Below are 14,570 nucleotides of genomic sequence, written 5' to 3' on the forward strand. Positions count from 1 at the left end.
CACCGTTACGGTGATTCCGCTTAACTTTGTACAGGGACTTCTCCTTCCCCACATCACAACTGTGGCACAAAATAAAATTATTCTGAAAGTACTTAAAGCAGCCCTTGGGCCAGTGGCACCACGCTTTGGAGACCCCTGCTTCCATCACATCTCTCTTATCCACATCTTTTCCCCTAACTGTGTTTTCAATCCCCGCTGCCAGTTTCGCTTGCCGGTGTAGCCGAGCGGCCGGCCGACAGTGATATATGCCAGCGATTAGCCTGGCTGCAGTTCAATTATGATAAAAAGCCAGCACACCTCTTAGGCCGTGATTAAAGCCTCGGCCTGGCTTTGATAGAGAGATCCCATCTCAGTTACATTATCCTCCTGTGGTGTTCTGCCTCATGCTTTTCACATCAGAGCCTGGATGGAGCTCATGGCAGAGCGAGCTAGACTCGGGCTACTGGGGGTCTCTACCTGCCTAGTTTCTGTTCGGTATAGTATTTTTTTTTTTAATAAGTTGATTGTATATCTCCATCTTACATCAGCCTTGTAACCTGAGATGGCTTTATATATTGAGAGGTACAGCAGAGAACCCCCAGTTTTAATAAATGGATGGGCAGTGATGAAAAGAAGATATCACAGGAGCATGAAAGGAGAGGAGGGGGAAGAGCATTAATCCAACAGCCGGCTGCTGGGGAGAGAGAGGGAGAGAGAGGGAGCGAGAATGAAAGACAGAGAAGAAGGGCTGAGCAAGGCGAGGAGGAGGAGGCAAAAGAAAGATAGCCTTTCGGCTGTGTTCTGTCAAGGGAGAAATTACACATTTACGGAGGTTTTTTCAGCCAACGACGAGTTCCATAGATCAAGCCACTGGATTTATGAGCCAATTTTCAACATGAAATATAGACACGGGGAATCCATTTTAGCCATGTTTACTTGCCTCCTCTCACTCTTTTTCTCTCTCTGTCTCAATCAAACGGCCTTCAGATTGTGGATGAGCTCCCTACTCTAACCGTGGCAGTGCTCACAGAAGCTGTAGAACCAAAACAGGTTGATTACAGCATTGCTAATTTCAAGAGGAAAGCGTTTTGAATTGGAAGGAAAGACAAACTACAAAACTTTAATAAGGTAAACCATTAAAGCCACTAAATTTTCCACTAAAGATCCCAGCAACACTCAAAACAGTAGCGTCCAGTTCTCAGCTACTCTGAAGTAAAAAACAAAAAAGATGTTATTACTCAAGGCACAAAAGTAAAAGATTCATTTTAGCAGCTGCAAAAATCTTTAAAGGATAGAAAAATCATACAATATTGTTCACACTGTAAATGCAATAACTTGATGAATAAGTTAGCTCCAGATATGCACGGTGAAGCTCATTTCATCTGATTCCACTTTCTTAAAATCTTTTATATTTTATTGCCAGATCTGAGAAAAGCTGAGCTTGTAAGACATCTGGAGAATCTCTATAAGCCAAAAGCTCTCTGCAAGAAAATATAGGAGAAAAACTGAAACCAGTAAATGAGAATCTTAACTAAGCCGACTACAACATTGTTATACCTTTTATTAATCTAAAAGATAAAACTATGAAAGCCCCTTTGCATAAAAAATGGTTTACTCAGTGCTATTTCTACAAATGCTTTACAAAATTTTATAGATTTTTCTTATTTTATTATTATAATTAAAAGCAATCACATTTTATTTAAATGTGTATTTCACTTAAATTTGCCAGTTCTATAAGTATATAAAGAGCCTTGCAAGCCCAGATCCAGACATCAATATTTTTCAATGTTATTTAGAATCTGAAAGGTGTGGCGTGCCAATGTATTCAGCCCCCGTGAGTTAGTTCCTTAAACAACCATCTTTTCCTGCAGTCAAAGCTGCAGGTCTTCTGAGGTCTGTCACTGCCTGCTAGATAAAACTTTTTTTTTTTTTTACCTTGACAGAATTTCTGAATTGCTAGTTTCAAGTCTTTAAGATGCAACATGCTGTTTTGGCCATTCTAATGTGTGAATATACTTTAAGATCCTGGCATGGCTTGGAGCTAAATTAGCATTATGTTTATTGCTCTTCATTATGTTTGTTGCTCTTCATTAGGGGTGCAGGACTAAAAGTTGTCTTGTTGACGGATTAGCTCACCTGAGCTGTCAATCTCAGCAGCTCCTCTAGTCCAGTGGTTCTCCAATGTTTTCTGTTGCCCTCCCTTTGAGGAAGCAAAACATTTCTGTGACGAATTTGCCAACCTTGGCAACTGGCAGAACATCCTGCATAGCCTCAGGCTGTAAGCATAACCCCCATCTGTGGACGTCGGGCTCTCATACCACCCTCATGCAGTCTGTTTCTGATCGTTTGAGCAGACACATGCACATTTGTGGTCTGCAGGAGGTCATTTTGCAGGGCTTTGGCAGTGCTCCTCCTGTTCCTCCTTGCACCAAAGGCAGAAGTAGTGATAATGCTGCAGGGTTATTGCCCTCCTACGGTCTCCTCCACGTCTCCTGGTAGCGCCTCCATGCTCAGGACACTGCGCTGAGGGACACAGCAAACCTTTATGCCACAGCTCACGCTGTTGCGCCATCCTGGATGAGCTGCACTACCTGAGCCACTTGTGTGGGTTGTAGACTCTAGTCTCATGCTACCACTAGAGTGAAAGCACCACCAGCATTCAAAATTGACCAAAACATCAGCCAGAAAGCAGAGGAACTGAGAAGTGGTCACCGCCTGCAGAACCTCTTCTTTATTTTAATGGTGCGGTCTTGCTAATTGCTTCTAGTTTCCACCTGCTGTCCATTCGGATCTGCACAACAGCAGCTGAAATTGAATGCCAATCAGTGTTGCTTCTTAAGAGGACAGTTTGATTTCACAGAAGTATGATTTAGCTGGAGTTATAGTGTTAAGTGTTCCAATTATTTTTTGAGATATATATATATATATATATATATATATATATATATATATATATATATATATATATATATATAACTATTATTATTAGGGATTAAACAGTTCTCAGTGGGATGTTAAATTTTGAGATATTGTTCTATAATCTAATCCGGCATAGACTTCTCGTGTCTGATCTGCTCCTTGGTCTTTGTGATGCTGCTTGTTGGTGTCTAGCAAATCTTAGGCCTTCATAGAACAGCTGTATTTATACTGAGTGTATTTTTCAAACTCTGTCTTCTCTGGATTCTAGTTAGGCGTATCAGAGCAATGCCGAATACGAAGACATGTCACACTTTTGACATTTTTATTGGTAAAAATGTTAAAAACCATGTATGATTTTCCTTTCACGTCACATTTATGCACCACTGGTGCATTGCATTAAATCCCAATGAATTACATTGAGGTTTGTGGTTGTTTCACCATGAAAAAAAAATCTAATAGGTAAGATTTCTTTTCTTCTGGTAAGGCCTGCTGAACTCATAGGATCCCCAAATCAGAAAGCTTCTTTCTTCTGGCAAACATATTCAAAATTTGCATAGAAATTAATGCCTAAGTAGGCTAAACACCATAATTGACAAGCAATTAGCAATATTATAAGAAGGGGAAACCTAATGAAGTTTCACTGCCTCTGCTTAATTATCATATTAATGAAGTCATTAGATGTCACTTAACTTAGATGACAGGTAAGGTAAGAATGTCAGGATCCTACAATTTTCCGAACAAATCTGTATTCAACGCTCATTACCCTCCGAGTCGACACCGTCTGGAAAGAAACAACTAGAAGCAGTTAGAAAAAACAAAACTAAATACAACTGATATTTATTTTTTTTTAAAAGGATTTTCAAGGTAGTCAGAAAACAACATAAAAACAAGCAGATGAAAGTAGTCTCCAAGAGAGGACCAAACACACACCAGTTCTGAAAGGAGCCGGCTCTACAAGCTTAACGCTAAAACACACTTCCAGTAAACACATTGCATTATTAGACTACAAAAAAAAAGGAAAAAAAAGAAAAAAAAGCTCTCAGATGACTCCAATGAGCATGGCGCTTCCAGGTCCACCCACTCCCTCGCCTCTGGTCTTTCATTCCAATTCATTTCAATTACCCAGTCATTCCCACCTTCTTCACCCTGTCCCGATTAGTTCAGCCTTGCAATTTACAGTTGCTCTTGCCTCATCTCTGGGCCAACCGGTGGTGGAGGTAGGGACACGAGCAGTAATGGAATGAAATGTCACTCAGTCATTGCCTTTGTCACGGCCAGCCGGGGAGGGTTTGCAGAGGTCTCGTTAGTAGGTGGAGAGGTTGTGTGTGTGTGTGTGTGTGTGTGTGTGTGTGTGTGGAGTCGGTGGTGTGTCTACGTAAATGGACAGTAATATGGTGACCGCCTTGGTTGTGTCCATCTTGTCTGGCCATGAGACTCCTGGGCACTCCACTGTCATCAGGATAAGTAACCCGGTCGTTTGTCCTCCAGACAGTATGAGCTCCGTCTCTCATCAGGGCTTCTTGGCCTTTTTTATCGAAGATGAGCTGGAAGCAGATTCTCTCCGCTTGCGCTACAATGGGATACGGAGGGAGGGGAAAAAAAAAAAAATCACATTAGACAATGTCAGAGTTCACTTTCTTCTGAGCGATTAACCATGTTTAGCCTACTAAGATGACCTCTAAACACCAGAGCAAACACGTATTCATCACATGGTTCAAAACCATTTCTAATGAGTAAATTACAAACTCAACTTCCGGGTTCTCAGGCCTGTTTTTACTCATTGTAAAGTAAAAATAAAAGAGTTTAATGTGAATTTAGGTAAGATAGTTCAAAAATGGCTAGGCTTGAAATGTAAAAGCAGCAAAAAACAAATGAGGGATAGATGACCAAAGAGACAAATGAATACTGTAGTTGGGTGTAAGATAAGATAAGATATATAGGATGTACAAACTGAGGGACGGTCAGCAAAAGTATGGTAGCTGACCAGATGGAGAATAAATGATTTGATGGGTGGAGGGACAGACAATTTAGAAAATGGCTTAACAATTGATTTTAAAAATATTTTCCTATTTTCTATTTTGTTTTTCCACTTTTTTTCTCCATTTTTATCCTTGGAAACTTGGAAAAAACTTATTGGCATAAAAACAAAATGCTAAATACTGAATATTTTCAATAGTTTAATGCTAAACAGCTTCGGACTTCAGACTGGTTATTCTGCAACGGTGGGTAGAATGGTACACTCTGACAATGATCATTTTTTCATTTCTCTTTATCTGAAATCATGAATCCATGTGATTGTCATTGCCAACCTGAACTGCTTATTCCCCTAATCAACCCACAACTGAATCTTTGCTACACATAATTATCTAAAACCTGCAGAAACGTGTTTTGGTGCCAAGGTTCTGTTCTTCTCGACTTTTTCCACACAGAAAAAATATCCACATGAATATTAGCTAATTTTACAGGTTTTTTATGAGTGTAAAAAAAAAAAAAAAAAAAAAAGTACCAGTAAAATCAATATTCATCCATGTTTCATTAAGTTTTTTCTATGATTCCAAGTAATTTTTGGCAAAGCTATAATTTTAGCATTGATGAAACAACTCAAAGAACCCCACTGTAGGCGTCTTCACTCAAGTGTTTTGCAATGGTTCAGAAATGTTCGGAGCGGTCCATACAGGGCTGAACAATTAATCGCATTTTCAATAAATATATATATTTAAAAAAAACGCAATTTCCAAATCGCAGAGGTCTGCAATATCTGGCTATGTAACAATTAGGGAATTAGACACGTCCATTAGGTGTCGGTAAAATGTTTAAAGTGGGTTTGCCTCCACATGGAAGGGAAGACAGTTGCAGCAGTGAGATAATCTAACTTTATTACTTGTTGTAGAGTTTGTATAATCATACATAGCATTAAGTTCTGGTCAATCAGTTTAATACATTGACTGGTTACACTTTATGTTCAACAAGGATTGATGTCACAATCAACTAAAAGCTGTTCTCTTGAATAATATTCTGATTAATAGAAACATTAAAAGTTCTTGTTTTAAATAGTCATTCTTTACAAACATCTTTTTTTAGAGAAACTTTTTGTTGCTTGTGGTTAATGCAGAGAAAAGTCAAAATTGCAATTTTGGTTGAAATATATTGTAGGCAGAACGCGATAATTTCTGCTCCGAGTTTAGATGCTGTGGGTCTTTTAGCAACTAATCCGCACGGCGAGGAAACAGATTGATTTGTTGTTTGTATATGTTTGAAAAGAGGTGATAAATTAAACTGGAAAAAAGAAATAAAAAATTGCATTAAAATTGCAATATTAAAAAAAAAAAAAAATCGCAATTAGATTATTTTGCTAAATTGTTCAGCCCTAGTCCATACTTACCGAGTTGGGAGTAAGTGGCGCTCCAACAACATCAATGATCTGCTCCTTGGCTTCCACCTTGATATCATCTATGCTGGGCCATGACTGTGCTTCTGCGCCTGGAGTGGATGATGCAGTAATGTTCAAGGCACCGAGATCCCCCCCCTGTGGGACTCCAGCAATCCCTCCGCCTCCTCCCGTGGTTCCACCACTTCCAGCCCCACTGCCAGCTTTAAGCAGGGCTTCATAACGATGACGTAGCATCTGTTGCTCATATTCACAGTTACTGTGGGCCTGCTTCAGCTCGTACAGGAGCACGAGGTCACTACGAAGTTCATTGAACATCTGCACAATCTCCTCTGTGGGCATCGGGTTCAGATCTAGATCCAAAGAAACGAGGCAGAGAAAAGATTAAGAAAAGGTCAGAAGCTTGAAAAACTTTGAAAAAGTATTCACAGCTGAAAGGTTGCTGCGGCATGCAGCATACTCAGGCTGCTGTTAGATAAACCATCATCTAACAAAAGAGCGGCAAGAAGAAAACTACAGAGGAATGAACGCCATAACAGTACTGTTGCAAGGTCCTGTACTTATAAACATACTTTTTCTCAAAGTGATCATCACAGACTAAGGGCAAAAAAAAAGGAAGGAAGGAAGGAAGGAAAGAATGGATAAGGGAGGGAAGAAAGGAAGGACGAAATCAAGGAAGGAAGGAAGGAAGGAAGGAACGGATAAAGGAAGGAAGGAGGGAAGAAAGGAACAGATAAGGAAGAAAGGAAGGAAGGAAGGAAATAAAGGAAGGGAGGGAAGGAAGGAAATAAAGGAAGGGAGGGAGGGAAGAAAGGAAGGAATGGATAAAGGAAGGAAGGAAGGAAATAAAGGAAGGGAGGGAAGAAAGGAAGGGAGGGAGGGAAGAAAGGAAGGAATGGATAAAGGAAGGAAGGAAGGAAGGAAGGAAGGGAGGGATAAAGGAAGGGAGGGAGGGAAGAAAGGAACGGATAAAGGAAGGGAGGGAAGAAAGGAAGGACGAAATCAAGGAAGGAAGGAAGGAAGGAAGGAAGGGATAAAGGAAGGGAGGGAGGGAAGAAAGGAACGGATAAAGGAAGGGAGGGAAGAAAGGAAGGACGAAATCAAGGAAGGAAGGAAGGAACGCATAAAGGAAGGAAGGAAGGAAGGAAGGAAGGAAGGAAGGAAGGAAGGAAGGAAGGAAGGAAGGAAGGAAGGAAGGAAACATATCAAATGAGATCTGGAAGTAGAAATACTTTTCCATACTCAAATGTTATTTTTCCAAACTCATTGAGACCTGGAAAATACTGGAATCAAACTCCATACTTGTCTAAGCTGCATAGGAACCTCGGTAATCTACTGAAGTTGCCACTTTTGCTGCTCTACTCAAACTCCCATTTATCGCAGAGGGCTGCTGAACATGTAAAACTCTTAACTCTGTTAGCTGATTGCTAATATTTATTCATACTCACCCACTCCTTGCTCTGCCAGGATCTGCTCAATGGCCTTGATCTTCTTCTGGCCAACAGAGCTTGGCAGTTTCATCTGAATGACATGCAAACACAGAGAAGAGAGAGAGAAGAGAGAGAGAGAGAGAGCGCAGAGCTGTGATTTAAGGTACAGACAATATTAGGATAAACGGCCCCACCTCGGGGCTTTTAATTCGTATGAAATGCACTTCAGCGGGTCAGATCAAAATGTCTTTATCCAGTGAACTGCGTCTGACTGAGTAGCTAGAGGGGCTCCCCACTTCCTCAGCTCTGCTAATGCATTTCCCATTGAGACCAGAAGCTCCTCATCAGTCTTCATGATGAATAAGGCTCCTCTTGCTGCTTTTACAGATATTAGCTGCTCGGTAACAGATTTAATCATCAAAGTGATAATAAGAGATAAGTTTGAAACTCCCGTTACCTACATACATCAAATGGAGCATCAAGCCACGGTGCTTCTGATGGCGAAAGCAAGTCGCTTTTCCTACAAGGTTTTTCATCACCTTAAATACTTTTTTTCCCCCCTTATAGAACGGTGTATGATTATTCCTGACTAGTACAGTTTGAAGTATGAGACTCCCAGGTGGGATTTAAAGCACAGGTGAGGTTTTCAGTGGACAGCTAGTGACGTTATCCGGCCAGAAGAAGCAGCACTCACCCTCTGACTGCGCAGAGTGACGCCTGACGACTTGAAGTCAGGAAACTTGATGCCGGCCGTCTCTGGAACCGCCTGGAGAAAAAAAATCATCACTAATATAAACACGTTGTATTTGTTTTTTTGCGGATGTTGGATTGATATTGAACAAAGTCAAATAAATCTGCCCCAACAAATCAGAGTAATGTGTGAGTCTGATAGCTAATAACTGGAAAAAAGGCGGAATTTTGAGATGATATTTCAGTCATACCTGCTAAAACAGCAGGATATAAAAAGATTAAAAACATGTTTATATTTTAAGATTATTAACTATCTGAGGGCTGTTTTTCCCCAACCTTTTGTGCAGTTGTGTTGCTTACTGGTTTTTCCGTATCTCTTTTTTGGGGGAGCTTCTTCTTGGAGACTCTCTTTTCAGCTCGCCTCAGCTCCGTCGTCGTGTCGGCTGCTTTGATGAGCTTCTGCAGGTCCTGGGCTTTCTTCTCGCGCTCCTTCTTCCTATTCTCAATCTTCCTCAGCTCCTGGATAAGATACTCCTCTTCTGCCACCTACAGGGCAAATAAGAGATGGGCATTTTTCCTCATCGAAAGGGTCCCAAAAAAAACCCATCGTCACTAGGCGGTAAAGCTACATCGTAACTTGAAAAATCGTTAAATTGTTGATCTTTTTCTCCAATTTTATTGAAAAAGATAAACTTGTTATTTATTTTATAGATTGTTCACACACAGAGTGATATGGATCAAGTGTTTTTTTTTAATATTTCAGTTGATTATGGGTTACAGCTCATAAAAAAAAAAAAAAAAAAAACATTGTTTCTCAGGAAAATGGAATATTACATGAAGCTAACAATATAAATATGTTACGTGGTGGTGTGGGTTATGGCCCACAATACCACGGTCCGGCAGACTATAACTAACTATTTCCTGTTGGTTTGCTGTCAAATAAAGACCACTGGTGCCAAAAAGACAGAAAAGGGTGATAGAGAAGGATGTATTGATAACAGCAATGACCTGATTGGGGAGAGATTCCCGTGGTGTGGTTTGCAGGTGAATTCTGTGATTCAAGAGCCACCACACACAGATATATCCAGGCTAAGCAGAAAACAGGCTGAATTGTTCAGTAGACAATAGTCCTCTATTCAGATAAAAGTAAAATGCAGGGTCTGGAGTCCTTAGCACCTACTTGCTGATTGCCTGCATGCCACGTTGCATTGTTGCAGTAAGGCTGATTTCCCATAGGAAGCGGCAGACCTCAACACAGCTTCAATACTGTCTGCGTGTTGCTTGATGCAGAGCGAAGCTACGTTGCACTGGGCTGCGTGTCGTGGAGAGTACAGCGCACTGCCTCAACCCTAGCTTAGACCAGGCTAAAACAATGCCGACTTACATGCAGCGCTCTGTACGCCCCAAATCAGAAACAACCTGCTAATACCAGGGGTCTCATTTCTAAAACTTTGCGGAGAATCCATACTTAAAACGTGCGTATGGCCAAAAACAAAAAAACGGCGTACGGCAGAAAAAATTTCTGATTTATTAAACCGCGCACGCCGGCAGCCATTTTCCTTTACAGGTCCCGGCTGTACCTGAACGTTTACTTAGCAGGTTCCGCCTCATGCTCTGCCCTCTACATGGCAGATTCAACCAGAAATGGTCAAAGCAAAGCGCCTTATTAATGTTAATGTGGACTAAAAATGTGTCAGCTGATTGTTTTTAATGCGTGAAATGGAGACCGCGGAGAAGAAGCAAAGAAACTGGACAAAAAATAATAATTAAATGTGAAAACCAGAGGTAAACGCACAGATGTTGTCCACATTAAAAAAACGTCCATGCTGTTTTAAACACCGGATGACAGCCGACAAGAAATAAACTCTAGATACACAACCTTCCAATTACCGAAATTAATTAACAGTGCTGCAACTTATTGAGCTGTAACTGAAGAAATAACTGGCTTGGATTTAGCACATTTCCTCAGATTGTAGGAACATTTATGGTATAAAAGGGTTACTAACTTGCTCGGGTGTGCGATTAAAGAGCTTCTCCAGTTGCTCCTTGCGGCGCCTTTCATGGCCAGCATCAAAGATGTAGATCTTGGGCTCAGTCCCCGACGCTGCACGCACCTTGGTCAGCTTACCACAAATATTATAATATCGTTCTTTCAGGTCCTCTATGGAGCGTTTCTGAAAATGCACAAAAAAAAAAAAGATTCCAAACGCACGTCTCAGCTTTAGGGTTTTTACCGCAAACGGTGAACACCGGTTCTGGGATGGAAGGTGTGGGCCTTTACTCTGTATTGCTGGTAGTCATAGCGATCGTGGATGACCACGAAGCGCAGGTCGAAGCGCTTGCACAGGTCAAACAGGTGGTCTGTCTCTCCTTTGGTCCAGCCGTCGTCGTGAAGATGCATTTGATACTCTTGCTCTGAATACACTGGCACTTGCACCGTCTGGACATGCGAACAGGACAACAGAAAGACTATTAAAAATTAAAATACAAAAACGACCAGGTGTGACGATACTTGAAAAATGTGAGTGTCCTGTATGTCCGGGTCAGACGTTCGGGTCAGGCAGACCTTGTTAAAACGGGCAAAAGGGTAGTCCTTTCCCTCCTCGGCCATCCGTCTCCAGTGGTGGAATATGGCCCCGTCTTTGCGAGCTGGATTGGTGAAAGGCATCCACTTCCAGGGGCGAACCTTTTTACAGCCCAGCTTGGCTTTGACCGTCCTGTAACCCTGAGTGGTATCGCTAGGCAACAGGGGGGGTGCATCTCTGTGGATAAACAAGGGGGGGAAAAAAAACCTTTACAGCAAAATCTGTAATAACCACAAATTAAGGTCTTTATGGTGCTTTTAAAGACAGAGTAATCCTTTATTATCCCAGCTAGAAATAGTAAAACACAGTCTGGACCAGACACACACCCATCAGTGGCCAGAACGTTTTATTAACTTGGAGCTATAAAATATGTTTTGAACCGTTCTTTATTTTGTGTAAGAATAGCAGAAGATCCAAATCAATGTCATGATTCAACTGGGTGTTGCAGATTGGACAACGACTCCCCGCAAACCAGCGTCTACAACAGCCCAGACCTCCTCCTACATACGATTTATGTACGTTTCTTAAAAGGAGGCTTTGTGGCAGGAAACCAACAAAGTTTAAAAGCGCTCTACCGTTTGTGGCCGAATATGCAGCCAGGATTATGCCAGATCCTTAAGGATGGCAGAAAAACTGTTTTATTTCTAACCAACTTCCTAAGGAACATTTTGTGTGTGTGTGGGGGGGGAAGTGTATGTATATATTTGAGCCTACATGTCTATTTAGAATCTGTGCAGCTTAGAGAGACCTCACCAGAAATGTACATTTCATACTTGTTTCAAAAACCTTGTTCTGAAGTGAATTGTGGTAGAATCATTTCACAATGAAAAAAAAAAGCTTAAGTGCATCCTGCTAAGATGATGCCCTACTTTATCCTTCCACTCAACTTTCCATTCTGCTATTCATGCCCATGATGGGAGTATGTAAACATCTGCCCAGCACTGTTCAGCCTGTAAGCGTGCTGAGGTGGATAAATATAACAACCGCTAGTCTGAAGAAAAGCAAAGAGAAATTTGAGCGACTATATAACATTTCACAAGCAACTAGAAAGCAGCTTTCCTGAAAAAGGCTGCGAATAAGTTCCAAGGAAAACTATTAACATGTTTATTATCCTCTTTCTACAACAACAAAACGTTTTGCTGGAGTGTAATGTCAGTTAAAGAGACCATTTAAACAAAAGAATCAGTAAACACATTTTTTTAATGGAAGAGATGCATACTTCTTATCCGAATAAAGCAGAGCATAAACCTCTCTGTGCATTCCCTCTGGTCTCTTGAAGGTTAGCGTCTCGGTCGCTTTCTTGGATTTTTTCTGCAGTGAGGGATGGGAAGAAAAAAAAAAACACATTTTGTTAAGATAGACATGAACTGTAAATTGTTAAATACATGACACCAGTTTATAATTATGAACAACAACACTTAATTAATTTAGCACAAAGGATAAAATCAGCTATGTGTCATGTAAATTCAGGTCAACAACCATCATTTAAAAACTATTTTTTTCACCATTTAACAGAATACACACAGTTACACGTTTTTTTCTCTCTAAGCATTTCATTTTGTTTATTTTGATGATTATTATTTACTAGCTAGTAAAAGACAAAAAATTCTGCTCCTCAGGTATATGGATTAGGACATAAGACGAATAAAAAAAAAAATTTTGGTCTACTGAAAAAATGTATTCAAAAACTATTTAGTAAAATCAAGATGTAGAGTTCATCCAGTAAGTGGCGGGTTGCCAGTGTGGAACCCCACTCCATCCATCTTAGTCGTTGTGTCCTTGGGCAAGACACTTCACAAAAGTCCAGCTGTCTAGACCAGGTATAAAGTTTCTGATGTCTCCACTCAGGAGTGCCTTAACACAGGCAATGCAGCAGTTGTAGCCTAAGTCCAGGGAATGTGTGTCTGTGTCTGTGTGTGTGTGTGTGTGTGTGTGTGTGTGTGTGTGTGTGTGTGTGTGTGAGGAGGCTCTTGAAGCAATGAAGTGAATTTCAGCCTAACCCTTGAATAGGCGTTGCTTCACAATCCTATCAAGGCGGCCGTTTTCCATACTGTCAATCCCTTTTGCTATCACACTTTTTCCTTCCACTCAACTTTCCATTAATATCGTTGGATACAGGTATGTGTGAGTTGGCAGCTTCTTGTACAAGTGACGGTTCTGTGGCTTCCTTGCCTAATGGAGAGCGTCAGTAACTTCCTGCTGGTCTTCTTTATCATGAACATAACACGTTTGTGTAATAAAATGTGTTATTGGTTTTATACAATAGCCTAACTTTATGGGAAACTAGATTATCGGTTTTCAAATGCTATTCTAATTTACTAAAATATGCATTTACTCCGACAAATCAGGAGTTAACCGGCTCTGCCTCACCTTATCCGAGTTGATGAGATCTTTCTTACTGATGGGACCATCGTTGTCCGTTCCGCCAAGCTCCAGGATATCCCGAACATCAGCACCGGTGGCCATATTTATGCCAAGTTTCTTGTGTTGTTTCTAAACGCTTCTGACAACCCGTCAAAACAGAATTACGGCTCCCTAACTTACAGGCGCTCATTCATTCCCGGAGCGTTGCAGCACAACAGATGCCAACAAAGCTAAAAGCTAACGCACCCCCGGTCATTTCTCAAGCTTTTTTTTACCATACAATACAGCAAATACATGGAACCACCGTGTGTTATCTTTCACTGTTGTTACAACGTCCCCTCGTAAAACACGCGTAGACTGTTTAGAAAACAACAAACACAAAGATTGAGAGCGGCAGCTAGCTAAACACCGACACCGATCATGCCGTCCGGACTACGCAGATGGCAACTGACCGTCGCCACCTAGTGGTGCGGAGGAAAAGAGTAATGTGGGACCTAGTTTGCTTAACTCAAGTTTAATGAACAGTTGCTGTACTTTTTAAAGTAAAAAAAATGTCATTGGTTTGTTTTTAGGTATTTATATATAACTTAATTTATATGTAGATGAGGGTTATTTTATTTTGGTGAGCTCTCTAGGGTGGACAACTTAACATTTGTCAGGGGTGTCCAAACATTTTGGGACAAGAGCCAGAAATTGTCATGTCTATAGTACTCCAGGGCCAAAAATTTAAATAAATAAATGAAATTTACAATTGTCTACTCCTAGCAATATGAACAAGATTTGGCTCAGACCTTCTTTGAAAACCCTGGCTTACTTTGCCAACGTCTTATCATAACTTACTTCAAAGCACCAAAGTCTACAGATTTACTTTTTGAATTGAAATGGTAACATTTTAGGCTTGCATTTCATTTGTGAGAAGATTTTCAATGATATCTAAAACTTTTCACCTAATTATAAATATCATTTCTCTATCTACATCAATCACCTGTGCTGATGGGCCAAATCTGTCTTGAATCGCAGCTGCCCTTGACAACTGCAAATAAAAACTTTGAACACCCGCTGAAACAAGCAGAGTCTACTGCAACCTGACAAAGAAATTTCTCATGTTAACGATTGTTCTATGTTATATAAATATTCATTAGACATGCCATTTTATGACTTAAAGCTACTCCTTTTCAATTTTAGTCTTTGTCTTGACATTGCATTGTAAAATTT

At 40.6% G+C, this 14,570-nt stretch overlaps 1 protein-coding gene across 1 annotated transcript; it reads right to left on the bottom strand.

Annotated features, from left to right (window-relative positions):
• Window positions 1-3,627: 3,627 nt before the first annotated feature.
• Window positions 3,628-13,812, bottom strand: dmap1 (DNA methyltransferase 1 associated protein 1). The gene is made up of 10 exons (XM_012877918.3): window positions 13,362-13,812; window positions 12,211-12,302; window positions 10,973-11,168; window positions 10,688-10,846; window positions 10,413-10,580; window positions 8,767-8,952; window positions 8,411-8,482; window positions 7,735-7,807; window positions 6,281-6,639; window positions 3,628-4,468 (listed from the first exon to the last, which is right to left on the bottom strand). Exons 1-10 carry the CDS (start codon window positions 13,455-13,457, stop codon window positions 4,409-4,411), a joined length of 1,461 nt encoding a protein of 486 aa, XP_012733372.1. The 5' UTR covers window positions 13,458-13,812; the 3' UTR covers window positions 3,628-4,408.
• Window positions 13,813-14,570: the final 758 nt, after the last annotated feature.

Source organism: Fundulus heteroclitus, chromosome 9 (assembly GCF_011125445.2).
Source record: "Fundulus heteroclitus isolate FHET01 chromosome 9, MU-UCD_Fhet_4.1, whole genome shotgun sequence".
Taxonomy (NCBI): Eukaryota; Metazoa; Chordata; class Actinopteri; order Cyprinodontiformes; family Fundulidae; genus Fundulus; species Fundulus heteroclitus.